A 27,931-nucleotide genomic window follows, 5' to 3' on the forward strand; every position below is an offset into this window, starting at 1 on the left:
GTGTGTGTGTTCCTCTGTCTGTTTGCTCCTGCAGCACCCATACCCTTCTGAAGAGCAGAAGAAGCAGCTAGCCCAAGACACAGGCCTCACCATCTTACAAGTAAACAACTGGTGAGTCAAGATTTCCGCTTGTCCTATCTCCACCACCAGCATCGCTCTACCTTTCATTTTCAAAAGCCTTCGCCTCCCTCTCCCCACCAGCCAAGACAGCTAATACTCCTAAAGTGTGAAAACCATTTATGCACAGCCCTCCCCATTGCATACAGACACACACAGAGGTGCACACGAAGACGTACACACAGACAACCTTTGTGACATTATTACATTTAAGCTACCAGGATGTTCCGGTGTTATCGGCAAAGTGTTCCGTGGCTAAGTCAGTGGTCTTTGTGGTTTGATACACATGTATTCAGTGGGATATATTTAAGGGAGAAAGGCAGAGATCATAAGCTACCCCTACAGCCCCCCCCACCCACCCTAGCCCTTCATCCAAAACCATACCTAGCGCTGCCACTGGTGCCCCCACAAAAGGCAAAACTGCCTTCCACCCCCTCCCCGTTTTACACAAGCTATATGGTGGATTAAGGTTTTGGTGGCCTGGCCAGCAGGGCCTTTGTAGATGGCTTAGCACATAACTGGGGGTGGTGGATTAAATAAAATGATCACAGAAGCAAAGAAATGATACAGGAATTACTTATCAAAATACTAGCCCAGGTTTTATCTGCAGCTTAATTTTGTTCAGTACATTCTCAGGGTGATGTTCAGATTAATTGAACTGACAGCTTCCTTTCAAAATTCCGGGAAGGTATTTGCACGGATTTCAGGTCTTACACAAACTTAATTATATGGAACCCCATTTTATCATTCTAATTCCATGTAGCGGGGGTTCTATTTACAAATGACAAGTCTGTGCCTTTTATTCACAGCTTTCCTTAATATATTTATCAAAGCGGGTTCATTTACAAAGTGCTCTATCTGTTGGGTACAGGCAGGCCGACATTAACGAAGCTTTTAGGTTTATCAGACTCACAGCCTGACAAGCCACCCGAGGGTCAATTGATTTTTTGGTTCCGTGATTCATTTTTTTTCTCATTTTTCCTGGATCACAATGAGAAACATGCCTGGAGAATTAGCCTGGTTTGTCGGCCTTATCTATCAGCCCCCCCCCCCCCCCCCCATCCTGACATACTCACTGTCTGTCTCTCTCTCTCTCTCTCTGTCCCCCTCTCTCTCTCTCTCACCCTTTGCTTTATTCCCTTCTAGCCAAGGGAAGTCAAGCTACTTAAATTGGCCACAGGAACCGCTGTTATCAGACTTTAATGCACCCTACAGTGTGGATAGCATTTCAATTACACCGGTAACCAAAGATTAGCCCCCGCTTGCCTGTTTCATGCCTCGTGCCACCGTTTCGGGACACGATGCACCTTACCTACAGGAGCAGAAAATTGAGTTGCCTTGCCTGTGTCATGGTGATTAATGCAGAAATAGTCTGCTAACCTGGGTGGAGAGAGAGAAAGAAATAGACAGAGACATAGACATAGACAGAGATAGATATAGGAAGATTCCCTGCCTTCCCAGAGGCCATGAAATCCAAGCCCGGCACTGAAATGCCTCAGATCCATTTATAAAGAGGTCTGAAAGAATCTTGCACTGGGTAACATCCTCATGAACCCTGTTTGCACACACGCAGGCACATACACATAGGTGGTCACGGAGCCTTGTTATTAATGTTACACCAGCTGCGTTAACAAAAAACACACCAGGAATCAATTTTCACAAATAAAGTCATTAGAGATTGTGGTACATTCTATGTGTTGTCACCACGCCTGGCGGATGCTGCCACATTACTGGCTATTTTACGGTGAGGTACTGATGGGAATTAGAGAATGCTGAAGTTTTCTTTCCCCCCTGTAGTTCTTAAACATTTACAATTAAATGTCTCTTTATTTTTCTCTTTGGTTCCTTGTTCCTGTGACTGCTGAGATGGTCCACCCACCATATGACAGAACTCTGCCATATGAAATTCCTGTTTTAAAAAAAAAAAAAAGCTCTTCAAATTCCTGGCTGGCCCCTTGCATTGTTCTGTAGTTCTCTTTGATGCATGGCTGCTGCCACGTTACTGGCCAACGAGAGGGAGAGAAAGATAGAGACAGAGGGAGGGAGAGGCAGAAGCAGAGGATGAGAGGGGGGAAAGGGAGGGGATGGCCGCCGTCTTCGGTTTCCAGAGCTCTCCCTCGGGGAAAGGATGTGCTGAATCAGGGCTTTGTCCGCCGGCACAATCGCAGCCCAGCGAGGGCACAAGGGTGCTCTGTGTGATAGTCAATAGACAGTGCATCTCGCTCTCTCCCCTCTTGCCCCATCACAACTCCCCAAACCATACCCTCCAACTGACACCTCCCTTTACGTGTACCTGCAGTTCACCTGTACACACAGAAAACAAAACCTAAAGTAGACCACTTCCATCTGCTTTGAAACGTTTTGTCTCTGTACAACAGGAGACACTCCATCTGGTCCTATATCTAGTCTATATCATTAACTAGCAGTCTCACTTTTTTATAGCCCATATCCCATTAGCTGTCTGATGTTAATAAGGAACAAAGGAAAAGGTTAAAGTCCACAATCTCACTGCGCTGGTGTTGAGCAGATGAGGAGAAGGACTTGATTATCCTGTTAATAGTATGCTCTGTGTGCGTACAGTAAGCCTGTGTGTATGTGCAGGCTATGCACATTATTACTAATGGGACACTATGCTCTCTGTATGTACAGAGATGTTGTGTGTACAGTGTGTCAGGACACCATTAGTTGACCATTAGGTAGTGTGTTTGCTCTGCTTACATTTGAGACACCTGGCGTCAAGTTAACCAAATAGGGGAGTGGTCTGACATGTAATTTCATTTGTAAAGATTGCAAGAAAAGGTGAGGGCCATGTCACACACGGCCCCGTTGGATAGTGAAGTAGGTGAAACGGCAGACTCAGGTGTCTATACGCTGGAAAAGCGTTTACAGTTTACAGTACCTAGCGGTGTATTTGCCTGCCTCAGCAGCTTTTGGTGTCCTGCTATCAGTCTGGGCTAAATGGGGCCTGACCGAATCATTTCATGTCTCAGCGTCAGACCCAGCACGATATGCACTCACTCACTGCCATAAACACACACACGCCAACTATCCTGCCGTTATTTACCACTGCAGCAATGCACGCACATACACGTATATAACCATATGCACGCAGGGTTATTACATGGGCCTCAGAGATGACGCCGATGACAGATGACTGAGAGAAACAGCATCTAAAAAAAGGAAGGAAATCGTCCCCTCATTATTCCCTCATCTCACAGGCAGCCAGTTGGTCATTTCCATGGCAGAGAGAGAGAGAGAGGAGAGAGTGAGAGCAAGTCGGAGAGCAAATATGTCAGTTCTTGGCATCTCTGATGACTGACTGCTGTGCCACTGGAGCACTAATAACAATAAAGAGGGCACTAAGCCACACTCTATTTTTACTTCTCTGCCTCCTCTCTACAGCCCAGGGAGGAATACATGCACAGACAAATACACACACACACTCAAACAGAGGAGAGGCTCTAATTAGCGGCAGAAAGGAATACAATGAGTGAGTTATTAAGACACAGGGGCGGATCACAGCCAACCTTTGCCCCTTGTCGGATCACAGGTCACATGATAAGGGAAGGATATCCGCCAGACAACGGCGCCAAGCGGCCTGTACCCACTGAGGAGATGAAATATGCTCAATCCATGCAGGGCAGGGCATGGTGCATTGATTGTGTTTGTTTTATCTCTCTTTTTGAAAAAACCCTCTCACCAGGAGGACAGACTCCACTAGTAATAGACAGTCCTCATATCACACCATATACATTTACATTTACATTTTGGTTTTAGATATTTAATCCTATTATTTAGAGACGTATCAACACTAGACGTTCATAAGAAGCTCATAATTCAGGATCACAAAAACAACGGTATATGCAAACAATTGAATGGACCGCTTGTGTTAATGCCAAGGTGTCCCAAAAAGATTTCTGTGGCCATTACATAGTTGAATTAGAAAGGTGTGGAAGAAAAAAAGATAACATCTGAGCTACAAAGAGAGGTCAAACAGATAATACAGTACTACGGATACCACAAAAGACTTTTAACTAACTTTAAAAGCCATCGATCATTACCCTCACATCCTTTACAACTTTTGCCTTTCTATGTAGAATCCACATTCTCCTCCCAGATTGCATCCTGCTGTAGGACAGCATGCAGATAAACTGAGTTTAGCTAGACTGACTGCTCTGTAGCTCTCTTCACAGCATGTTCCCCGTTCCCATTCATATCCTCTTCTCTCCTCTCTCACTCCCACCATGGATCCCTCGCGACTTCTCAGTGTTTCAATCGCCCAACGGAGGTACATAGAAGCCGTACAGCAGGTTCACATGCAAAAACGAAATAATGGTAAAGCACATTCGTATGTAGTGTCTGAGAACAAAAAAGAGAAAAACCAAAGCCAAATTTGTTCCTCCACTTAGCAAAGCATTTTCCACCCCTCTTTCTCAGTCCAGTGAGACACTTAAAAACACTGGCTTTTATGATTTTTTATGATCCTCTGGTTTGGCGGGCGAGCCCATTATGAAATGCAAAATAATAACTAATATTTTCCAAATGTAACATAAAGCTATGAAACTGGCCCAGCTGCCTCTGTTTTTCCCACATTCTTTTTAAGTATTTAAGTATTATGAATGTCACACAGAGGCTTTTGAGGTCCTTTTTCCCTCTCTTGACTCTCCTCTATATCACTGCCTGTTGCTTACTTCTATGTCTCTTCCGCTCTTCGACATTGGTGGGCTAGTTGACTGAAGTTGCTGGTTATCTGTCTAACTTTGACCCAGATGGAAATGTCAGGCCTTTTTTTGGCTGCAACCAGGGACTCCCAGCAGTGGCCATCTTATGCCCCTGGCTTTCTAAATATACAGCTGGAGTGTGGAGAGGTTGCGGCTGTGCGTGTTTGTGTGTGTGTGTGTCTCTCTGGTGAGTCAGGGTGTGCGAGCATGAGTGTATATGTGCATCTGACTGAGAGAGAGAGACTATCGGGGCGCTGCCAACACAGGCATCATGATCCCTCTCATTTAGGGACTGCTAATTGGCAGTTAATTAGCAGAATTGACTCTGTTGTCAGATCCCAAGTGCCAGCCCCCCCTACCAACACCCCCTGCCCGCTAAGTTCATTTGATCTGGCTGCTTTCTTGATGCCGTAATAATAATCCCATTTTATCTGTTTTGGAGGGAGAAACACATTTGGAAAAACATATTTTCATTATTGGCAGAGTAAAAGGCTCCCTGTTGTAGTAGGTTTCATATTGGATTTCATTTTGTTTAGCAGTTGTTACAGATCCAAAAATATGTTCGCGGTGCAATCCAGACACATGCTATACTCATAGGATAAGCCATGGGAGTCTTAAACAGTTGATGCTAATGTATGACACTATGTTTATGTGGGCACTCAGAGTATATGTGCTGCGTGTGAGTACATCAGCCCTGTGGAAACGCTCAGTGTGATTAACAGGGCCCACTCCTACTTTATCGGGCACTGGGGGCACATTGGGTCATAGTGTGGCATCGACATCCACCGTGGCCATTGAGCAGCCCGGTGCCCACCTCTGTGTGAGTCTAGAGTTATGAAAAACAGGTGGTGCTTTAATAAAACTGGCACTGCCAGGTGATCATGCCCAAAAATGAATGCTTTTTTTACTTGTTTTCCTATTACAAGTTCAAGACTCTCCAAGGCTGTGGAATTCTCCCAGCAAAGACAACATGTAAGGAGAATGAAGCCAGACGAGGCAAGATAGAGAGGCAAAGAGCTGAAAGAGGCATTACAGAGAAGGCATTAGAGAGATGGAGAGAGATGGGAGGAGGGAGGTCTTTGTACTTCTCTGCTCCTTTTGGCTCTTTTATTCCTCAACGGCTTGGTTTTATTGGTGGGTCGTTTAATAACAAGGGCTCTGCGTTTGAAATGAATTCGAGCTGCGTTTGCGTGGGCGAGCCTCCTTTTTTATTTTAAGACGGTAATTTCTGTACTAGGAGTGAGAACTGGAGAGAGATATAGAGAGAGAACGAGAAAGAGAATACACCAGAGAGAGGAGAGAGACTCAGAGGGAGAGCAGGAGGGTGAGAATGTGGGAGAGGGAGAATTCAAGGAGAATAGAGGGGAGGAAAGTAGGTTAATTTATTTCATTTGCAGGTAGAGAAAGAACTTAAAAAGAAAAAAAACGGTGATAGTGAGAAATAAAGTGTAGGATGCTGTTTTCATGAACAAGCAGCTTAATGCATATGGGCAGCCACAGTAAGCCTGCCAGAATCTCCCTGTGCCTGAGGCCATCTGTGAGCAGAATAGCAATTTTATTACTTTGTCATTAAACCAATTTCACAGCAGTATTGTTTGTTAATGAGCAGCCGCAAACGAGTGAAGATGTCACGTTCTAGAATAGCAGCAAGATTTGTGACCCCAGTTCTCCTCCGTCCCATTCTCCCAACCTGTACCTTATTCTAATTCTTCTGCTCTTTCTGCCATCGTCTTCTTTCTTAGCATCCTTACTGTCATCCTTACTCTCTCCCTGCCATCCTCCCACCTCGCTCAACCCCCCCCCCCCCTCCGTTACAGGGGTCCCTGGCTCATAAAAGGGGAAACTGCCGAAAGATAAAATGCAGAGTCTATACAGTCAAGTCTCTGTTTATGAGCTTCCATTTGCCTTTAGAGCTCATTGGGACGAATGGTTTCTCCATGGGCTTTCAGGGCATGCAGCTGGAAAGCCTGGGATATTGGCCTGCTATTTAGCTCTAAAGCCTAACATGGGTGCCAATGGCAAGTGCCAACAGAGGGACTAGGCATCTGAATAGGTGCATAAGTCCTTTGGATTTTACGCTAGATGATGTCATGCATTTTTAGTGATTTTTCAAAGCTGTTTTGAGTACCAGGTTTGATCACTACTTTTTTTTAGTGTATTTGATTAGTGTTGTGGTCATGCATTTAAAGAAAAATCTAACTTCAGGTCTAGTAGTTGTTTGGAATAGTCTGTTTTCACAGAGAAAGCCATGTGCTTCAGCTGCTCTGGTGCTATATGTATTTTTATGGCTATGCGCTCTGTTTATGTTTTTACTCTGGAGGTCAGTTGGCACAAATTCTTGGTCTTTTTGTGGCTTATGACCTAGAGAGAGATGCAGTGAGACTGAGAGAGAGCGAGAGGGAGGGAGAAAGAGAGAGAGAGATTTAAACTGAGGCCCCAGAGGATCAGACAACCTGACAGAGTAGATTTGGAATAATTAGTTTTATCTGCTAAGGGAGATAGCCAAAGGAGCTGTCTCTTAGCCACAGGGTCCTGCTATGTGTGTCTTGGTGGTGGTGTGTTTTGGACGGCTTAATGTTATGTATATGTTTGTGTGCATGGTGTATGTGTTTGGAAGGAGGGGTGAGAGTGTGGGGGACTAAAAGGAATAAAGGATAAAGGTGACCAGGTGTAACAGAATGGCCTGGAGGGTGTGTGTGTGTGTGTGTGTGTGTGTGTGTGTGTGTGTGTGTGTGTGTGTGTGTGTGTGTGTGTGTGTGTGTGTGTGTGTGTGTGTGTGTGTGTGTGTGTGTGTGTGTGTGTAGGAGCAAGAGAGGACAGGAGCTCCTTCTTTGGCTGAGCTCTTTAAACTCTGTGAACCTCTGCAAGGTATTTTCTCTCTGTCCAGGCATGCTTGTTCTCTCACTCTTTCTCTTGCTCTGTTTTTCTTTACCACCTCTTTTTCACATTTTTGCATTCCCTCTATCCCTGTCTTTGGATATACAGTAACAGCATGTAAATAAGCATGCTCCTGTCCCATTCAAAATAACCCCCACACGCCACCCCTCTCCTTTAAGACACAATGAAAGTGTGTGTTTCTGAGGAGAGTTGTAATCACATCCTTAACAATGCTCCAATGTATTATTCTCACCTGTTGTGTGTTTGTGTGTATTTTCTGAAGCTGTGATTCATGGCCTGGTGCCCTCTGTGGCTTTGAGGTGCAGGCCAATAAGCCCATCATGGCAGACCCTATAAATCAATATAGCCCTTTGTTTGTTTAAGCCATGCTCTGTCCCAGTTCAGGCCTGTTATGGATGAGATATCAGTAGAGTTGTTGCCAAGCAGAAAAGGGGAGGGAGGGAGTCACAGGACCTCTCCACAAAAACAATCCAATCTTAATTGGAGCATTGCCCAAAATCTTGCAGATATTAAACCCGGTAATTTGCAATTTGGGAGAGGTGAGAAATAAACGGTGCAGCTTGCTGCCACGTTCTCTCCACGAACACAGAGACACACACGCATGCACTTTGATGAAGTTATCAGAGGTAGCTGAAGGAATTAGCCACTATTAGCCAACACTATTACATGCATGCAGAGATACAGAGGAAGAGCTGGAGAAAGGAAGGAGGAGAACAATGAGGAGTATATTACCCTAATCTAGGATTTCTCTCTTCCCGGCCTTATGAATATTTATTCCTCCCATTACTGATGATGATATTTCAATTGGGAGTCTCTGTGAGCATGTGTGGTACAGAAGGAGGGCAGTGGGAATGCCTTTTCCCTGGTGGGGGTTGAGGGCGTCTGCCTGTAGCCCCCCGAAGACATATCTGCTTTATCATCTTCTTCTTATACTGTATGGGGGACTTTCTTCAGCTTTCTCCAAGAGCAGGAGGTGAAGAAAAAAGCAAGTCTCCAGAGATATATTTCTGCCATTTCATTAAAAGTTATACTTTTTTCTGAAATAATCACAGATGTTAATGTAAAAGTCATCTCTGGTTGGGGATTTTTTAAATCTTAACCTATAAAAATAAAAAAGTTTGAGAATGGGGTCATCTGTATTTTGAGGTAAAGGCTAGACCCTTCATGAGAAGAATCACTCATGACAGTTCACCGACTCAATTTCAGGGACCATATTGTGCAGTGTAGGCTGAATTGAATTTGGCTTTTGTGAGACACAGAGATTGTTTTATTTGTTTCAGGCTGTCACGTATGAAGGAGGCCAGTCAAAGCTGTACACAGTCAGTGGTAGAGCTGAACTGAGAGGCAGAGGGCTCGCTTCAGGCCACCAGTCACATCAGGGTCCCTGTGGTCTGCTCCACAGTGTCACTCCTGCTTCTGCCAGCAGTCCCCTTCACAAACAACAGCTATATATATCACTAGCCTGCTGCTTGGCTTTTTAGCCCTAACTTCTCCTTTTGACCGTGCCTGCACGTGTTTGTTTGTTTCCCTGTGTGTTCGCGCTAATATTTGTCGAAGCAATTATGTGCAATTGGAACTCAGATTAATTATTCAATAGGGAAGTGAGAGCCAAGCGCACAGCATTTGACCAAGGACTCTCATGGTCACTAATATGCTTGAGATGCAAACACACTTGCTCAGACACATCATGGAGACGTGCTTGGTGGAAACACTCACTCGCACACCAGAGACACAGCGATGAGATGATGATGACATCCCAGAGGGACAGAGAATCCCTTTCCAAACATACACACACGCAGACACACATACGTGGAGTCCTGTACTAGTGTGGCTCTTCAGGAGAACCAAGTGGAGCCGCACCTAAACGCAGGCAGTTGGGTCTCTCTTGACAGTCTGTCCACCGGGTTCAGGTGTCACTTTTTAATTGCTCAAACGGCTGTGTATGTTCCCCGCCCCAAACTCATGGTTAATAGTACAGCAATGTGAGCAGAAAAAAAACTATGCGGCAAGAGCAGAGAGTACATGTGCATATGTATATATATTTGGGGGCAGGGTGGTAAAATGGGGGCACCTTCCCTCTACAACCTCCCATTGGATCTGCTTTTTGACTTCTGTGAATGCATTTGAGATTCAGGAGCATAAGTTCATGTCTGCAAGTGTGTGTGTGTACATGTACAGCACATGCATGCTCAGAAGTGTACATGTACTATGTATGTGTGTTGCATAAGGATGTAACCGTTGAAACCCCTCTTGACAGGCCCCCTCTTGTTCGCTTTGAGCTGAACCCATTATAGTCTTAGAAAGGAGGGAGAAGAGAGACGTTTGATATGAGGCAAAGGAAATAGATTGGCCTTATTTCCTGCCTGGCTGCTGCAACGCAGACACTTGTGTTGCCTAGACGATGCAGGCAATTGACACTCAATTTTGTTTGAAATATCACGCCTCTATCATGTCATTATCAGCTTCCCCTGGTAATCCACAAAGCCGCCCTGTTTGATATCTGACAATAAGGGGGAGTCACAGAGTCGCGGAATCTCTCACTCGATTACCAGGCAGAGAGGGAAAAAAGGGTTGAGAATGAAAGGGAGCAGAAGACGATAGAGCAAGAGACAAAGAGAGGGTGAAAGAAATAGAGATGGAAAGATAGTGCAGGAGAGAGACAGAGAGGCTAAAAAAGTCACACATTTGTATGATAGGAGTGAGAAGTGGATGGAAACGAGGATTATACCTGCCATCCGCGCAGAGACATACAAAAGAGCCCAACAGGCCTGGCATCGTGGGAAAAAGGGAAATCTGGGCACCAGGGGTGGCACTCATCACAACTGAGGAAATGGGGTGATCTTGTGAGCACACCCACTCCTCTCATGAGGGCTGATGGGTAGGCCGGGATAATGATAGTGCTGGATTCATTCTTTCTTTTATTTTATTCTATTTTCCCCCTCTCTCTTCTGTGTGTTATTTGAGAGGGTGTGTGTGTGTGTGTGTGTGTGTGTGTGTGTGTGTGTGTGTGTGTGTGTGTGTGTGTGTGTGTGTGTGTGTGTGTGTGTGTGCGCGCCAGCCTGCCAGTATATCTCTGTTCTATTTCTTGCTGGCCCTGCATGAAAGCAGGAAGCTCTCACCCACCCAAAAGGTGAGAACCTGGTTTATGAGGAATGAGCGTTACCTTCCAGCGCTGACGACCTCTGTCATGCGCTGTGTGCTGGAACCTTTGACGGAGGCTAATATTGACATGTGCTGGATGTTTTCAGACGCTCTCCAAACAACGGAGAACACAGCTGTTGGTCCCTCAGCTCCTGGGCAGGAAGGGGGAATACCTTTTGTGCACCTATGCACATTAATAAGTTGTTATCTTAAGTGGGTGGTTGGGGGGGGGTGCAAGAGTAAGAGAAGGGGGGCCTTGTTAACAAGGGAGATTTGGATCAACTCTTTCCTTAATCCCCCTGTCTGGTTGTGATATTCAAAAATAACAGTGTTGGGGCAGAGGTGCCAGCCTCTGAGGAAAGGGAGGTTAATGAAGGGAAATATTAGGGGACTGTCTGGGAGGAAGAGAATGAAGAGATGATTCCACGAGCCCTCTTAAAATCAGAAAACTGGTAGAGCTAGGGCAGGTTAGCCATGCTGGGTTGCTACAATAAGGTCTCTTTCATACAGGTGTGTTGACGCCTGGGGCAGGCTTGGCCTCGGTCCATTCCATTCACCGTGGCTGATTTGAACAATAACTATCATATCTCTTAAAAGAGAAGGGAGGGTGAAGCGTTAAGGAGGAGATGCCTGAAAGCTGTGTTGGGGCCAAGAAAAACCCCCACTGCCGTTGTCAGAGCTTGTTGATGTTGTAGGGAGGAAAAAACTGGCAAGTTTTTTTTAATGCTCCCCCTTCCCAAACACACACACACACACACACACACACTCTCTTCTTCTTCTCATTTCTCTCCCGCCACTTCTGCACTGGATTCAGTGTTTTTGTGCCGTAGGACAGAGTGTGGTGAGGAGACAGAGGAACAAAGTGCTGCTGTGTGGAGCAGCAGCTGCTGCTTGCTGGATCAAAGGGGCAACAAGCGTGGTCTTCCTGGCCCAACGCTGCTCTGGAGGTGTTTGACGGACAGTCAGCAGCTGGGGCCGCACAGCCCGCCATGTAGGGGTCAGGCTGCTGGACTGCAAGGCCCAGGGGTGACATACCCTCACTGGACAGGGGGAAGAGGGGAGAAGGTGTTAGACGGGAGGGTAAATAAAGGGAGAGATGTCTCTGTTTGTTTCTTTTATTGTTTGTCTTGCTGTTGTAGTTTATAGAGTTACTTCTGATATTATTACTTTATTTTTATCCCTCAAATTGTATAGGACTTTAAGATATTTAATGTTTTGTGATGAGCCATGGAGTTCTCACTTGTTCACCATGATGCATGGCCAGTAAATGAAGCCCAATTTTAAGGGTAAAAACATCATTAGAATAGCATTGCACTCCACACTGCAGTATTCCACCTCTGTGGTGCTGACAGAAAGTCAGATCGAGAAAAGAGAGACAGACAGAGCAAGCATGCCGCAGTGCTATTGATTTATTTTAATTAGCTGCTCGTTAAATCGTGTCAGTTTGCAACACAAATATATAAGTCTTTGTCTGATTTTCCACTCAAGTCTTAATGACTCGTACTCCCCGGGTTTCAGAGAGGAATGACTTCTGTAGCTAGACTGAGAGAGCAATGCAAATGTTACTCATATAGGGCTATGGGGGGGGGGGCACAAAAGGGCAATGAGTGGAGTAATAAAAAGGGAAAGAAAAACAGGTCAGTGAAAGTCCATGGAGGAGAGGTGAAACAGTCCCCCTTTGAGAGGCAGACAAAAGAGTGTGGAGGGGGGTATGGAGGCACTGTGGATGAGAGAAAGAGGGAGCGAGGGAGAGAGAGACAGAGGTAAAACTATGTAAACACAGAGGCTGCCCTAAACGTGGGCCCTCTCTGACGTTCCTAAAAAACGATCTTGCCTCGCTCCGCTTCACATCTGTACTAAATCAAACACGGGGGTGAGGTAATGTTCGCCCAGCTTATGTCTCTTGACTCCTGTTTTAACTTAAAGAAGGGAAGGAGGGATAGAAAAAGGGAAACTCTGTCTCTGATAGGATGAGCTTGAGGAAGCTTCCTCGTTCCTACCCTATCTCTTTGTCCTTTATCTCTATCCTGGAAGAGTAGAGCCTGTGAAAAGCTCCTTTGTGATAGTTTATGATAAATCCACAGATACTGTAGGTTCAGTCTGGTGGCAAGCTATGTATAAACTGTTACAGGGGGCCTGTTAGGACCATGTGAGCTGATTAAATCAGTGCTGTTGACACTACAGTAGATCAGTGTTGGAGGTTCAGTAGCCCCAGACTGCCCCACTGTCTGACCGGACCATAATTAGTGTTTGCTTATACTAAACACACCCTCTTCATGGGGTTAATTTGCATGCACTTCCTGGTCAAAGGACATAGAGTGTTTTTACTCTCTTCTGTCTGTCTTTCCTTTTTGGGGGGAGAGGATCAAACTAAAGCCTTCCTCCTTTGATACCAGTGAGTTGTGACTCAATCACTGGGGGTTTGGATTCTTTATTTCTGTCTGAAGCGGAAGTATGGAAGCAATGAGCTTTAATAGGAACCAGAGAACAGTCAAGTTTGCAAGCAGTGATCAGGAATTGAGTTCAGCACGTTCTTGTGCAGATTGTGTTGCATCTGATCTTCCTGTAAAGACAGACAGGGCCCAGGAATTTGACTGACAAACGGAAACTACCCCCTGTCCCTGGCATGTTAGCTATCAAAATGGGCATGTGTAGGTCAGCCATTACGACAGTAAACTGACAACGATTTCTGTATCACAATATCAAAGCCGCCTCCTCTTTTTGCACGCTCTACAAGGCGTGATTTGGAGCAGTCCGGCACTCAATCCTTGGAGAAGACATGTTTAGTATTTCTCTGTTTCTCTGTCCTGTCTCACTCTGGCTCTGGCTCGGTTTCTTTCTTTCATCACAAACTCGTCAAACGAGTGACCCCACTCCTGATTGGCTGGATTCCCTCCGATCTCCACAGCAATTGGCCAACCGAGCAGCGAGGCTCTCTCTCTCTTGGCTGTGCTCCAGGGTAGGGTGGTTTGGCATGACAATTTCTCAGGGAAGGAATGCTGACAACAGGAGCGAGTTACCAGGTGTGGCTGCAAGTCAGTTAACCAGAAACAAGTCCTTTATGACAGATTGAGATGAGGGAGCAAGAAAAAAAAAACAAAAAAAAACAGAATACAAGGACTGAGTCAGAGTGGTTTGATCTTCTTCAAACCTCCAGTAAACTTCCACAGATTTTGTCAACATCTGAGGCCCTTTGTTTCATGATGATGCAGCTTTAGGATTATGTACAGTGAATTCAGAAAGTATTCAGACCCCTTCACTTTTATTATGTTTCAGCCTTATGCTAAAATCATTTTAAATCAATTTTTTCCATCTTAAATCTAAACTCAGTAGCCCATAATGAGAAAGTGAAAACAGAATTTGAAATGTTTGCAAATTTCTTAAAAAGGAAAAACTGAAATTTCACATTGTTGTAAGTATTCAGACCCTTTACTCAGTACTTAGTTGAAGCACCTTTGGCAGCGATTACAGCCTCAAGTCTTCTTGGGTGTGACACAACAAGCTTTGCACACCTGGATTTGGGGATTTTCCGCTATTCTTCTCTGCGGATCCTTTCTAGCTCTTTCAGGCTGGATGGGGACCATTGGTGGACAGTCATTTTCAGGTCTCTCCAAGGATGTTTGACTTCAAGTCAGGGCTCTGGCCGGGCTTCTCAAGGACATTCACAGAGTTGTCCCTAAGCCACTCCTTTGTTGTCTTGGCTGTGTGCTTTGGGTCATTTTCCTGTTGGAAATTGAACCTTTGGCCCAGTCTGAGGTTGTGAACACTCTGGACCAGGTTTTCATTAAGGATATCTCTGTACTTTGCTCCGTTCAGCTTTGCCTAAACCCTGACCCGTCTCCGTGTCTCTGCTGTTGATAAACACCCCACAGCATGACACTGCCACCACCATGCTTCACCGTTGGGTTGGTATTGGATCAGGTGATGAGTGGTGTCTGGTTTCTTCCATACATGACACTTAGAATTGAAGCCAAACAGTTCAATCTTGGTTTCATCAGACCAGAGACTCTTGTTTCTCACAGCCTGAGAGTTCTTAAGGTTCTTTTTTGCAAACTCCTAGTGGGCTTTCATATGTCTTTGACTGAGGAGAGGCTTCCGTCTCGCCACTCTGCCGTAAAAGCTCTTTCTCCCATCTCCACAAAGGACCTCTGGAGCTCAGCCAGATTGACCATCAGATTCTTGGTCACCTCTCTTACCAAGGCCCTTTTCCCTCGATTGCTCAGTTTGGCCAGGCAGCTCTAGGATGAGTCCTAGTTGTTCCAAACTCCATTTACGAATTATGGAGGCCACTTTGCTCTTGGGAACTTTCAATGCAGCCAAGATTTTTTTGTAGCCTTCCTCAGATCTTTGGGCTCTGCAGGCAGTGCCTTCAACCTCATGGCTTATATGCTCTTATATGCATTGTCAGCTGTGAGACTTTATATAGACAGGTGTGTGCCTTTCCAAATCATGTCCATCAATTGAATATACCACAGGTGGACTCCAATCAAGGTGTAGAAACATCTCAAAGATGATAGAGAGAAATTGGAGGCACCTGAGCTAAATTTCAAGTTTCATAGCAAAGGATCTGAACACTTATGTAATGTAATATTTCAGTTTTTCTTTTTTTAATAAATTTGCAAAAAATTCTAAAATTCTTTTTTCACTTTGTCATTATGGGGTATAGAGTGTAAATTGATGACAGAAAACAGGATTTTAAATAATTTAGCATAAGACTGATACATAACAAAATGTGAAAAAAAGGTAAGGGGTCTGAATACTTTATGAACGCACTGTAAGTTTCCTATTAGACCTAGATTTCCTCCTCTGTCTCTAACCATCCGCTTACCCTCAGTCTCCCCACACTCTCACTCACACAGGGTATAGCATAACATTGTATGCTAGCCAGGGTATTCAACACCTAAGCAGGCACGCTCTGAAGCGCACACACACACACACACACACACACACACACACACACACACACACACACACACACACACAAACACACATACCCCCGTCCTGTGTGAGCAGATATTAGTAACCAGGGATGCCGTGTTGATCCAGCCTAGCGGAGACCCTGTGTCAAGTGGACTCCTGCTGCTCTGGCTCCATCATTCATATCAGGCCTGTTAAATTTCCAGTGTGACATGCACAGCCTCAACACTCATAGCACTAGTAAACTTATCACTCTGTATAATCAGGGAACTGGGTTCTTAGTCTACTAGTGGAGATGCATGTCGAATCTGCGCATACACATGTTTGTACAAACGTGCCGCTCACGCCAATTCAGGGCATGACGGGAGGAAGTGCTCCAGTTGGCCAATCAGCAGTAGCGTGTGAAGAATGCGCTGACATGTACATACATTGCGTACATTCTCTTATTGACTGAGACATGCATAAATGTTCACATGCACACTGCAAAGCATGCTTAGCACTGCGAGTGCAGTTTTTCCAGTCTTATTGGCTATAGGAAAACTGTTGCCCACATTAAACAGCAGTGGACCACTGCCCCCACCAGCCCACTTTTTCCTGGGTAATGCATACACATTCTGAGCTGTATCCCGAGGAATGACCTCTACACGACCCCCTAACCTTGCCTTTAATTATTTGTTTGAAGACAGCATGGAGTTCCCATGCTGAGAGGTACTCTGTGTTCTGTGTGTGCATGTGTGTGAGTTGGTGTTTCTCTGCTCTAACATTCAGCAGAGGCAGGCCATAATAAGCTAGACCACCAGATGTAGATAATAAAACACGGGCTTTGGGTTGGAGGTTTTTAGCTAGTGTCCCCTGTGAGCGTCCTGTGTTCTGGTTAGCCTACGGACACACTGGCGATGGTTGTGGTCATGTCCATGGTGTCGATGTGTAGATTTACAACGCGCAAGTATGTTTTAGCGAGTGGTTGGGAATTCTGGGTCCCTGTGGTCAACCTCTGTGTCTCTCTGAGGGCTTTGGGTCCTCAGATCCATCCATCTATCTGTCCATCCAAGTTGACTGGCCTCCATCTCAGGAGGATTCCTGGTTGTGTTGTTCTAAGCACACACCATTAGCAGCTCACGGGTCGAGGGAAAACAGTGTTATCAGGACTGGCTCTGATAATCTCAATTGGCTTTACTCAGACTGATAAAAGGTGCTCTAAGGCCACCACAAGAGGGGCCCTTGCCCCCCTCCCACCACTCCCTCCAGTTCCCCGCATCGCCTCCCAGTTACTGTGGCAACTTGTTTAGCGTACAAAACCAAAGCCTTTGTGTGTCCATGTGCGTGTGAGGGTGTAATATGGTGGTTTTTAGCCAACAAGGAATTTTGACAAGAAGCAGGTCCATCTCAGAAGCAGCTTGTAGGGAATATATTTGAATATCCATGTGTGTCTACACTGCTGTCATACTAAAAAAATACCATTACAATGAGAGCAGCCACCCTGATAGCTAAACATTTTCCCGTATACATTTTGTCATGCATTTTCTGCAAGGAGGAGGAAAAACACAAGAGGAAGAACACTTTTTAAAAGGAACATTTAGAAAAAAGAAATCTGAAAACGGCACCTTGATCCTTCAGCATACTCTACACAGAGTATTTCATCTGCAGTCACTGGAAACCATACGGGCAAATTTAGCACCTGGGAAGAACATTCCTAACATTATGTGTTTATAGTTATGTCCTAGAATAGGTAAGAATGCACATGGTTGTGATTTTAAGCCCCTTGGTGTTTCTAGGAAGGGAGAAAGCAGGACATACATTTTGGCAGGCTTTGCACTCTGAACATAAAGAGGGAGTGTGATACCAGGAATGTCTTACTGTTTACTTGCTCAGCTGGTTTTGATGCTGGAAGCATCTTTCTCTCTTATGCACTGCAGGTATTTCTGACAGCACAGATATCTAAGAATGCTTTGTACCTTTTGTCTATCAAAAAAATACTTTCACAGTTTAAAGACTTAATCGTCATTCCTTCCTTAAATCACAAATCATGCATTACAGTCATATAATTTCCAATCCAACTCTCTTATTCGCTCACCTCACCTCCCTTCCTCCTGTTTCGTTCTCTCTTATTCTCATATGGATGTGTTTCATCTTTTTCACTCAGGGGCCTGCAGCACCCCTGCAAAGTTGCACTCTGGATGCCCCCTGGCAAATGAGCACCACGTCTCTCTTTTCCCAACCGTGCATTTTGTACGTTTAACCATGTCACTTTGAGCTGGGCAGATTACAGGCATTTAAGTTCATTGGAGAAAGTAAGGGCAGGTATCAGGGCTTCATGGGGGATTAGGAATCCAAATTGGTTCCAGCTCTCCCTTCCTTCTAATGACCAGTTCTTGAGCTGTACTGATGGTGCCGTGGCTCGTACGTTAGAGAGGGCAGTGGGGCCTTTTTTTTCCTCTCTAACTTCTGCTGTTTTGGAACCAGCAAAGGACTCCATGCTGGACAGCTCCAACGTGATTTGAAACCCCTCTTTAATATCAACCACATGGTGGTACCTGTAGTGCTAAGTCCATGCTACGTTTTTAGTACGTGAATGTGAATGAGAGAATTGCAGAGAGAGAAAAGGGGGAAAAGAGTAAGAAAGAGGGAAAGGTGGAGAGCTTGCTCGACCTGAGTGTCCAGCTTGCATTTGACACAGCCCGAGGTATCCCATTCCAAGTTAGAACGGTTGCCTCTGGCTGGCAGTCACCTCCAAATGACCTCTGGCTTTACACTGGAAAAGCCACAGGAGCAAGGCCGGCTGGGGAGGCTTTGTGGAGCTGCACTTATTCGCTGCTGTGGTGGTGATAAAACTTCAGACAGCCTAATTGATGGGCTCGCTGACATAACAATACCTTGTGAAAGCACGGAGTGGCCCATGCCTGGTCCTCATTTCTAGACAGCTGGAAGGGGAGCAGAACCCCCTACAATGCAGGCAGAGTGGGGGTCCCACAGAGGGGAATGGTGGAGGCGGGGGTGCAGTGATGGGGAGTAGTGAAAGGAACCATTTGTATCCTGCACTTTACTAACTTGAGGTTTACTTTTGAAATTCCAATGGATGATAACCCTGCAGAAATAACATTGTTTTAGAGAAGGAAGCGTAGACAGGATACTGTACCCTACGTATAAAGTTGGTGTGTGATGTTTGCATCTGGCAGGAGCGACTAAAAAAGACAGAGGGAGAAAGGGATGTGCTATGATGAGGGTTCTTCTGTGCCCAAGTTGCACTTAATACTTGAGGAATGTCTCCCTGGTGCCCATAGCAACCAAACGTAATCAAAAGCTTTATTAAAAGAGGGGGGAATAGATCATAAGGAACATTAAAGTATCCCTCGCTGGGTTCCCAAGTCAGCACACAATTGCCCTTTTGTTTGTTGCTGTTTTGTTGTGAGCGCCTCTCTCAAGGACTCAGTGGCTAATGTTGCCATTAAGTCATGCAAAACTGTTTTGTCTTTGTGGTGGCTTGTGATGAATCTTTCTGGGTGTGAATGGAGGGTGATTTAATGTTTGTTTTTCTCTTCTCTCTGTTTTCTTTCTCTCTGCCAGGTTCATTAATGCCAGGAGAAGAATAGTACAGCCCATGATTGACCAGTCAAATCGAGCAGGTAAAAAAATAAAAACTAAAAGAACAACCCAGCCAACGTACAGTACTGGTTCTCTCTCTTTCTTTCCTCAGTATGAAGACACCCTTTCCAAATCCTTTGCTGGCATGCCAATCATGCATGGAGCCCAGATTTTTTAAAGGGGTACCCTACATCTACTCCCCCGTAAAGTCCTTTCTACTCCCTCTTCTTACTCTCCCTCCCTTAATTCACCCTTTCCATTTTCTCAATGAGAAGTGTTCAGCAGTGGTGCGGGCCTTTTACTGATTGACTCTAATTGGAGATTTCCCAGTCTAAGTGGAGAGAGAGGTACATTAGCACTCTCTCTGTGAATTACTAATTGGACACAAGAGGAGAGCCAGAAACGCTAGCAGCAATTTATGAGTTATCTCCTTTTTTAGGATGTTTTGTTTTTAATTTTTTTTCCAGTCCAGGGTTAGGGGGGTTCCCCTCACTTTTTCTGCTGTGTATTTATTTTATTCCCTCAAGAATCTCTTTTCTGAATTTTGATCTTAAGTAGTCATTCAGCACATATCAAATTTCAAGACCACTACATAGCTACTCAGTCAAATATTCAGTTTAACAGTATCAATTAGAGTATTTTCAGTCGAGAAATCTGCCCTTAGGAGGGAGAATGCGTTTTATATGATGCTTTGATTAAATCAGATCTGATGTTTTGATTTAACGCCTTTGCAGGGGGAGATTCCCAGTTCTTTAAAAAGGATTGTGGAAAGCTTCATACTGTTAATTGATGGCACCTTTATTTTCCATAATTATTGTGGTCAGATTAAACAAAGCACAAAGTGAGTATTAAACACTCCGTGATCCTGTGGAAAGATTCAGTCACCTTAAGCTTCATTGACTGTGGCATTACTAACAAGACGCCAATTCATTTGTCTCAGGGAGGGAAAAGCTGTTTTTGTTGATTAGCAAGCTCCCAGTCTTAAAAAGGTCCCTATGCAACGGGGTGGAGATTTTTCAAATGAACCTGCGCCATGATTAAAATGAGATGCACTTACAAATGTGGGAGAGTCTTTCTGCAGTCACTGCACCTTTGTGTGGAATATTTGACTGGATGCAACCAATATGTGCCAATCAACAATCTGTACCAAAACAGCATGACTAACCGCTCCCCCTAATCTTTATGAATTACAGATTATCCAAGATAATACTGTTATAGCCTGAGAATACACTGTTTACTACAGTCTCCACAGAGCATTAGCTCATTAGGGCTGGTAATAAACAAAACAAGATACAACTCAGCAAATTGAATGCTACTTTATCTTCTATATCATGACAGATAAGCAGGTTAATCATTCATAATATTGAATGATTTACCAGCTGTAGGAGAAACTAAGTGTTTAGATTGTATGTAATGTTACGTAAAATTGTACGTTATATTATGTTTAAGAGTAGACATGTCTATGCTGTGTACTGTATATGACTACTGCATGGAGAACTGACTGGATGAATTGCCTGCTGTGGCAGAAATTCTTCTCATCCTGTCACACTGCATGTTTTCTTCTCTCGGTTAGAGAACAATGTATCTCCTGTGAGTTTGGTTTTGAATGACACTGGCTGCGTGTGTGTGCGTGTGTGTGTGTGTGTGTGTGTGTGTGTGTGTGTGTGTGTGTGTGTGTGTGTGTGTGTGTGTGTGTGTTTGCATGCATGCATGAGGGCCTACTGTATGCGTGCTTGCATGCCACACGTCAGTCAATGCGGTCCACAAACATGAGCACAATGTCTTACAGTATGTTTGGGCTGGAGCTGGGACAATTGCTGATTGTCTGGTGTGTTTTCTCTTCTTCTTCCCCCCTCCCTTTTTCATGTCCACGTTTTGACTACAATCAGGTTTTCTTCTTGATCCTTCAGTGAGCCAAGGAGCAGCATACAGTCCAGAGGGCCAGCCAATGGGCAGCTTCGTGCTGGATGGTCAGCAACACATGGGGATCCGACCAGCTGGTAAGTCTGTCCACCTCTCTTCCCCTGTCCCTCTTCCCTTTGTCATGCCTGCTTTACCAGACACCAGTTTCACCCTTCATTATCGTAGAGCTGATCGACGCTGATCATCTTGTCTGTAGCATGAGATGCAGTCACCTCAGCACATAGCAGGTGCCTATGTCATCCACATAAACCTAATACTAACATGTGCTATACAACCACAATAACACTAATCTTTAAAGGTCCCCCCCATCATTCCCCAGACTGTCGGCTGCCTGTCTTGCTTGTTTCTTTCTCTAATCTAACACATCTGGAAAAAAATCCCTCACAAGTGATCATCAATAAGGGATTTGTGGGATGCAGTGAAAAATAAAAACAAGTATACCACTTCTTCACATCCTCTTCCCCCACCCTTGTGATTTCCCATCTAAACGTTAACCAAACTCATCCTCTCTATCCGCGGCGTCTCCTCTGACCTCTGTGATTCAAACTCCTGCTGACCCTTTTCTGGCATTTATCTCTTCTTTCTAGGGCCTATGAGTGGAATGGGGATGAATATGGGCATGGATGGGCAATGGCACTACATGTAACCTCCATCTTGTAAAGCAAAACGCAAAGAAAAAGGGGGAAGTAAGTACTGGGCTCTTTTCCTTTATTTTACTCTTTTGGGCTGTGGGTTTTATTTTTTTATTTTTTTCACCAACAATTCCCTTTCACTTCACCAGCACTACCCCTTCTTACCCTGGCCATAATTTCGCAGCAAGCTCCGAGCCCCTACTCCCCAGCATCAACAACTATGAGCTAGTATGCTGGTCTGTTTTAGCAAGATGCTTTACGGGTTAGAGGGGGGCCAGTAGCCAAGGGATGAATTGAAGACTTGGGAAAAAGGGGGAACTGTCCTGGGACAGAGAGGACTCGACTTGTGGCGCCAGACAACAGGAATGACAACAGAAGAAGGAGGGGAAGAAACAACCTGGCATGGCATGCACAAATTTATTTATCACAACAGTGCCATCGCTCTCCCCATCCTGGACAGCCAATGCAAATGTTGGACATTTAGGGAAAAAATAACATCTCCTGGGGAAGGGGCTGACGGGGAGAAATTAAGCAGGCTCCAGTGAAGCGATAAAGAAGGAGAAGTGAAACTGTCCTCCGAGTGACATAAATCTGTCTGGGGAAGGATTGATGCCCAAATTATCTTATATGCAAAGACGGGAACACTGCAGTACATTACAGTCCTGAGCGAGATATACGGGCCGTGGGTGACATGGCCGATCCTTCACTGGGGGTTTGGTTTGAGCTGTGTAAAGGGAGGAATGAGCGTGGGGGGGGGGGGGGCGCTGTGTGTTTTGATTATTTTTTTACTGGAGGGAGACGATTTAAGGGGGGGCGGGGGCCAGTGACTAGCCTGACCTGAGACTCACAGACAAGAGCAGAGAGACATTGAGATAAATTTATAAGGTTGTAGACACAAGCATGGCTGTGTCTAAAAGGAGGGGAACTCTTTCACACATACAGATACAGTCCCTCTGCGTCACTGTCTTTCTGGCTCTCTCTCTCTCACACACACACACACACACACACACACACACACACACACACACAATCCCTATACAGCTAAATGGTGGCAGGCTGATTAAGCTGGCCATTCCGCCTCCTTCTAGTGCCACAGTGCTGACATTTGAAAAATCAAGACATATCACATCCCAAAGGCGGCAGGGCAGAAGAGATTTTATTTAACACCTAAACTCCCTCGCCCAATGAGGCACAATATAATAACACTTACCTTGATTAAAAGAACCCTTTATATGTAAATGGAGCCTGGATTTTCCAAAGGGTCATGGTGGCAATTCTGTCGACAGAGATCATTTCACCCCTCCAGTCCTTGCTTCCTCTCTCTCCCTTCCTCTGTTTCTCTCTGTCTCTCACTCCTTGTCTCTCATCCCCTCCTGTCTTTGCTAATGGCAGCAGGAAAAAAAAAAAAAGAAAATCAGGAAGCAATGTTCCCTAAAACAGCCACACAGAGACAACATTTGCTCAGGTTGGCTAATTCTTAATATAGGGCTATATAATTTTGAGACGATTTAATTACGTAACATACTTTATGCTTCATGACCAATTACATTAATAGCTTAATACAGAGGAATATTATCTTCTCTTGATTTGATTACAGAGCCACACAATATGGTATATTTGGTACTTAATTATGGCCAGCCATTGAGCAGGACTGCTGTGCCATAACAGAAGTGCACAGCCAGCCAGGGAGGCAGCGTGCAGAGATGGAGAGAGAGAGAGAGAGAGAGAGAGAGAGAGGCCCAGTCTGTGCTCCCTTATTGTCTTCAGATAGTTTTACCACTCTTGTTAATAAAGGGGGGCTGGGGGTCCTCAGATCTACTTAACGGAATGACTGCATCTTACAAGACTAGAGATTAGCAGCTTACAGTGTCAAAAACATCTGCTGGGCCTTTTAACAGGAGCTGCTCTAGGTTATATGGAGGTGAGGGCACCCATCATACCCCGGCACCCTGAATGATTTATTTATTTTATGACCCCAGTAGTGAGGTTTTAAGAGACCTGCTCTGACAAACATGTGCATTTCAAATGCACTGACGTGGAAAAGAAGTATTAGAAAATGGCACAGCTTTCAACCAATGAGACTGGTCATTAATCTTGGCCTTTGCTGTCTCTCTTTTCCTCTCTCCTTTCTGCCCTCCTCCTCTTCCTTTTCCCCTCACCGGGGCCCTCCAGTGTAATTTCTTAATTGCAGTGTACTAAGGTGGAGGAATGCAGAGAGTGAGCATGCCTAGTGACCTTGCAGCGACCTCTCCCCTCCTATTACAGCTTCTAATCCCCCAGGGGTTCACATTACAAAGCAGGCCGGCCCAGACCCAATCCCAGACCCAGGCCCCCTGGCTCCAGCGGGACCCCCTGCTCTCACTTGTCTCTCCCCAAGGTCCAGGCCTCTAGACCAGCCATGTTCCCATACTCCAGTCCCAGGCTCCAGGAACAACCCCCCACATGTTACTTTTTTCTTTTCTGATTACAACAAACTGTCACAGTATGAGAGATGCCAGCATGCTGAGGCCTCTGCACATATGAAGTGGAATCCATCTTAAGGGACATCAACATACCCCACCTCCTTTTCCCTTCCTTTCTCCTTCTGCTTCCTTTTATCCTTGTTATTCTGTCTTGCTACTGTTTGCTACTCTTTTTCTACTTTAGCTCCAAAACCCACACTCCGTGCATCAAGAGGAGCACTTTGTTTTGCTTTAAATCCTCTCATTCAGTGGTGGAGCCCGGCTCTTAATGCTCGCTGTCTTGGTGATACTGCTAACTGAGTCCTAAATTATTTAATAACTTCTTTAAGGAATTCCAAATCAAATATGTTCACTGAGGCACATCCCCAAGAGACAATGCCTGTTCAGCTTGCCACTAAAGTCAGCTGGGGAATTAACTGTTCCACTTGTAAAAGTATTAGCACTTCTCCACATCAATACGGCTGGTTGGTTTTCCTCACATCCTCCAGGACTACGGTGTCTGTGGATGACTGAAGATCATTTTCCAACCTGAGACCTGACCACAATGCTATTGGGCATTGTAAACCACTCACCATAGCCTAAAATAGCCCAGTGCTCTAATGCCTCTCTTTACTTGTAGAAGCTAAAAGTGCTGTAGTCACAGATGCAGTGTCATAAAATCTGCTCAGCTCTTTGTTGTCGAAGTAGTGTTTAAATTGAATTAAAGGCCTGTTAATGGAGAAGGAGCATGAGAAAATCCTTTTATTGACTTTGTCAATACATTTCTCTCTTTCCGTCTCTCTCTCTCAGGTCTGCCAGGCGTGCCCGGGGAGTACGTACCTCAGAGCGGTCCTATGGGCATGAGCATGGCCCCGCCCACCTATACCAACCCTCATCAGATGACCTCTCACCCCTCCCAGCTCCGACACGGACCCCCTCTCCACGCGTACCTGCCCGATCACCCCCACGCCCACCACCCTCATCACCACCCTCACCATGCCATGCTGATGCGCGGAGGACCCTCGTCGCACCCGGGAATGACCATGTCTGCACAGAGACCCCCTTTGCTCGCTCCCATTGACCCCAGTACTGGAGGACAAGGCCTGGACATCCATGCCCAATAGTATAAGGGAACTTTGCTACTACGACAACAGCAGCTACTACAAGAAAACAGTAAAAAAAAAAAAGAAAGCAGCAGCTCACGATAAATCCTATTTTGAGACTATTTTTAAGAATAAAAAGCGAACCCTTTTGACCAGAATTTGACACTAAAGAAACAGAATTCCAGATGAGCTGTGATAATTCTTTTTTTTTTTTTTTTTTAACTTGTCAATTTTGTTACTTTCATCCAAACGGAGGACCAAGCTGACAAGAACACTTTGTAAAGTCTTGGGCTTTTGGTTAAGATCAACAGAGGACATTCTGACGTATACGTGTGCAAAGAACGGACAGATGCACATATTTGAAGACACACACTTTTCGCACACTCACTCACACACCATCATAAACACGTTCAGTACACTTTCATGTGACGCGCTCAAACGCTTCGAAAATAAAATCACTCTGGAAGATTTAAAAAAGAAACAACGGAAAGACTCCAAGAGTTATAACTACTGTAGTATAAAAAGTATAGATAAATAAGTTAAAACTTGTGCATTTTTTGTTGATCACATGGTTTATGTTTCCTGAGCTAGTTTTAGAATTAAAGGTTAACCTTTTTTCTCTCACACTGTGTGTGCTCCTTCCTGGAGGAGAAACTGTCTCGCAGCACAGCACTATAAAAGAAAAAAAAAAACAATAAGAAGATGGAACATCTCAAAAAGGCTCCAAACCACAGAGGGCAATCAGGTCCTGTCCCCCATAAGAACAGGGCATGATGGGAAAAGGCTGCTAAATGACACCGGATCTCTCCAGAAGATTCAGTTTGAACATTTGTCATGCCCCTCTTTTTTTTTTTTTTTTGGTTCATGAATGAATGTTGCCCTGTAGGTTTTAAAGGAAAAAAAAAGTTCTTTGTTTGAATTGCCCAAGCACTGGATTGTGTTGGTTTTATACATTTTTATTTTAATATTATTTTATTTTTTGTACCCTGGACTCTCATCGGTAAGAGCCTATTGAAGGAAGCTTAATAGTGGAAAAGCAACATCCTACAGCGCTTCTTTATCTGCGGATCAGCAATTCTTGCCATAAGGACAATACTGACACAAACGTTGATTCCGTGGCACTGGAGAAGCATTTGATGGTTGATGCACCAAAAAACCTAAAACTAAAAAAAAAAAAAAAAGAAAAAAAACTTAAATTATGAACTCAATGCTTTTGGGGGAAAAAAGCTGAGAGAATATTGTAACAAACTTCGTACAGAGTTCAGTCTATTAATTGTTTCATGTTAGATATTCTATGTGTTTACCTCAATTGAAAAAGAATGTTTTTGCTAGTTTCAGATCTGCTGTGGCATTGATATTGTATGTCCATGAATTCCTTCCTTTTTCAGCACGTGTTCCTCACTAGATGATAAGATGCCGTCTCCCTTAAGCTTTGTCAAAAATACATTAAATACTTGTATGAGGACTGTGACGTAATGTTTAAAAGGTGTTCAGTCACAAATGCTGTAATAAATATTTCATTTTTGATTTTTGTTAGATTTTTGTGTGATTAACTGTGTTACAAACAGTCTTATCCACGTCCCCATTTTAATACTAATACAAGTAATTGCTTCATTATTATTATTATTATTGTAATAATAACGATTATTATTATTAGCAGTAGTAGTTATAGTAACAGTATTTTTAAAATGTGCTTTTGGCAAGGTGTTTCCTGTCAACAACTTTTTAATTTCTAATTTTATTTTTGCAAAAAGTCATCAAAATATATCAGTTAAGTTCCCATTTCTTCCAGCACTCTATTAGCAATGGCTTATTTTCACCAGGCTGCCCATTTGGTCATTGAATAACCTCTTAAAATGACAATGACAAATTATGGTTGAAATACATCTCGCCATGGCAATTTATTTAGGCACACAAATATGTCCTCCAAATGATAAACAACTGTCAAATTACACAGCGAATTTACCACCAACCAAGTTTTAGACCGAAAGATAAACTATCAGCAGTGAAGCGGAGGTAAATAAAAGGAGGTCGACTGTGGCCCTCGGGTCTTAAACGCGAGGGGCAAAAATGGCAGAGTAAACGTAAAAAACAAATGACACCTTTACAGAAATAAACTTGAATAAATGGAATGTAGACTAAATAATCTTTTAGCATTCTGCCCATATACAAAGGTGGTATAACCTTAATTTGGAATTAAAGTAAGTTAACTTGGTTTAGATGGACTCCCCCTTCACTCTATCTCTGTTGTTTAGACAATGGAGCAAGGATTTGTCCCCAGTGTGATTGCTCCTATAGCGAGAACCGGAGCCGGCCCTCTCGTTCTGCCGTTTTGCAGCGCCGCCTGTCGGCCTCGGCTGGCACTGCCGTCCGGGAGGACACGGATGGGCTTTGATAGGCTATCTCCTCTCTCGCTTCGCCGTCTCTTTTGCCTGCGTTCGCCCGCGGCCATCCGA

The 27,931-nt window shown here is 44.5% G+C and overlaps 1 protein-coding gene across 7 annotated transcripts in view; it reads left to right on the forward strand.

Moving 5' to 3' along the window:
- Window positions 1–26,967, forward strand: part of meis2a (Meis homeobox 2a) — an 82,006-nt gene extending 55,039 nt beyond the window's left edge. For 3 of the 7 annotated variants that reach the window (XM_040137813.1, XM_040137815.1, XM_040137814.1), the window contains exons 9-13: window positions 35–111; window positions 19,359–19,417; window positions 21,266–21,376; window positions 21,887–21,985; window positions 25,183–25,276. In XM_040137813.1, coding sequence (XP_039993747.1) covers window positions 35–111; window positions 19,359–19,417; window positions 21,266–21,376; window positions 21,887–21,945 — 306 coding nt within the window. In that variant the 3' untranslated portion in view covers window positions 21,946–21,985; window positions 25,183–25,276. Of the gene's footprint in view, window positions 1–34; window positions 112–19,358; window positions 19,418–21,265; window positions 21,377–21,886; window positions 21,986–25,182 lie in introns of all 7 variants that reach the window. The other 4 variants (XM_040137816.1, XM_040137817.1, XM_040137818.1 and 1 more) reach the window with 3 other exon arrangements.
- The last annotated feature ends 964 nt before the right edge of the window (window positions 26,968–27,931 follow it).

The sequence above is a fragment of the Xiphias gladius genome, chromosome 10 (genome assembly GCF_016859285.1).
Source record: "Xiphias gladius isolate SHS-SW01 ecotype Sanya breed wild chromosome 10, ASM1685928v1, whole genome shotgun sequence".
In the NCBI taxonomy this organism is placed as follows: domain Eukaryota; kingdom Metazoa; phylum Chordata; class Actinopteri; order Istiophoriformes; family Xiphiidae; genus Xiphias; species Xiphias gladius.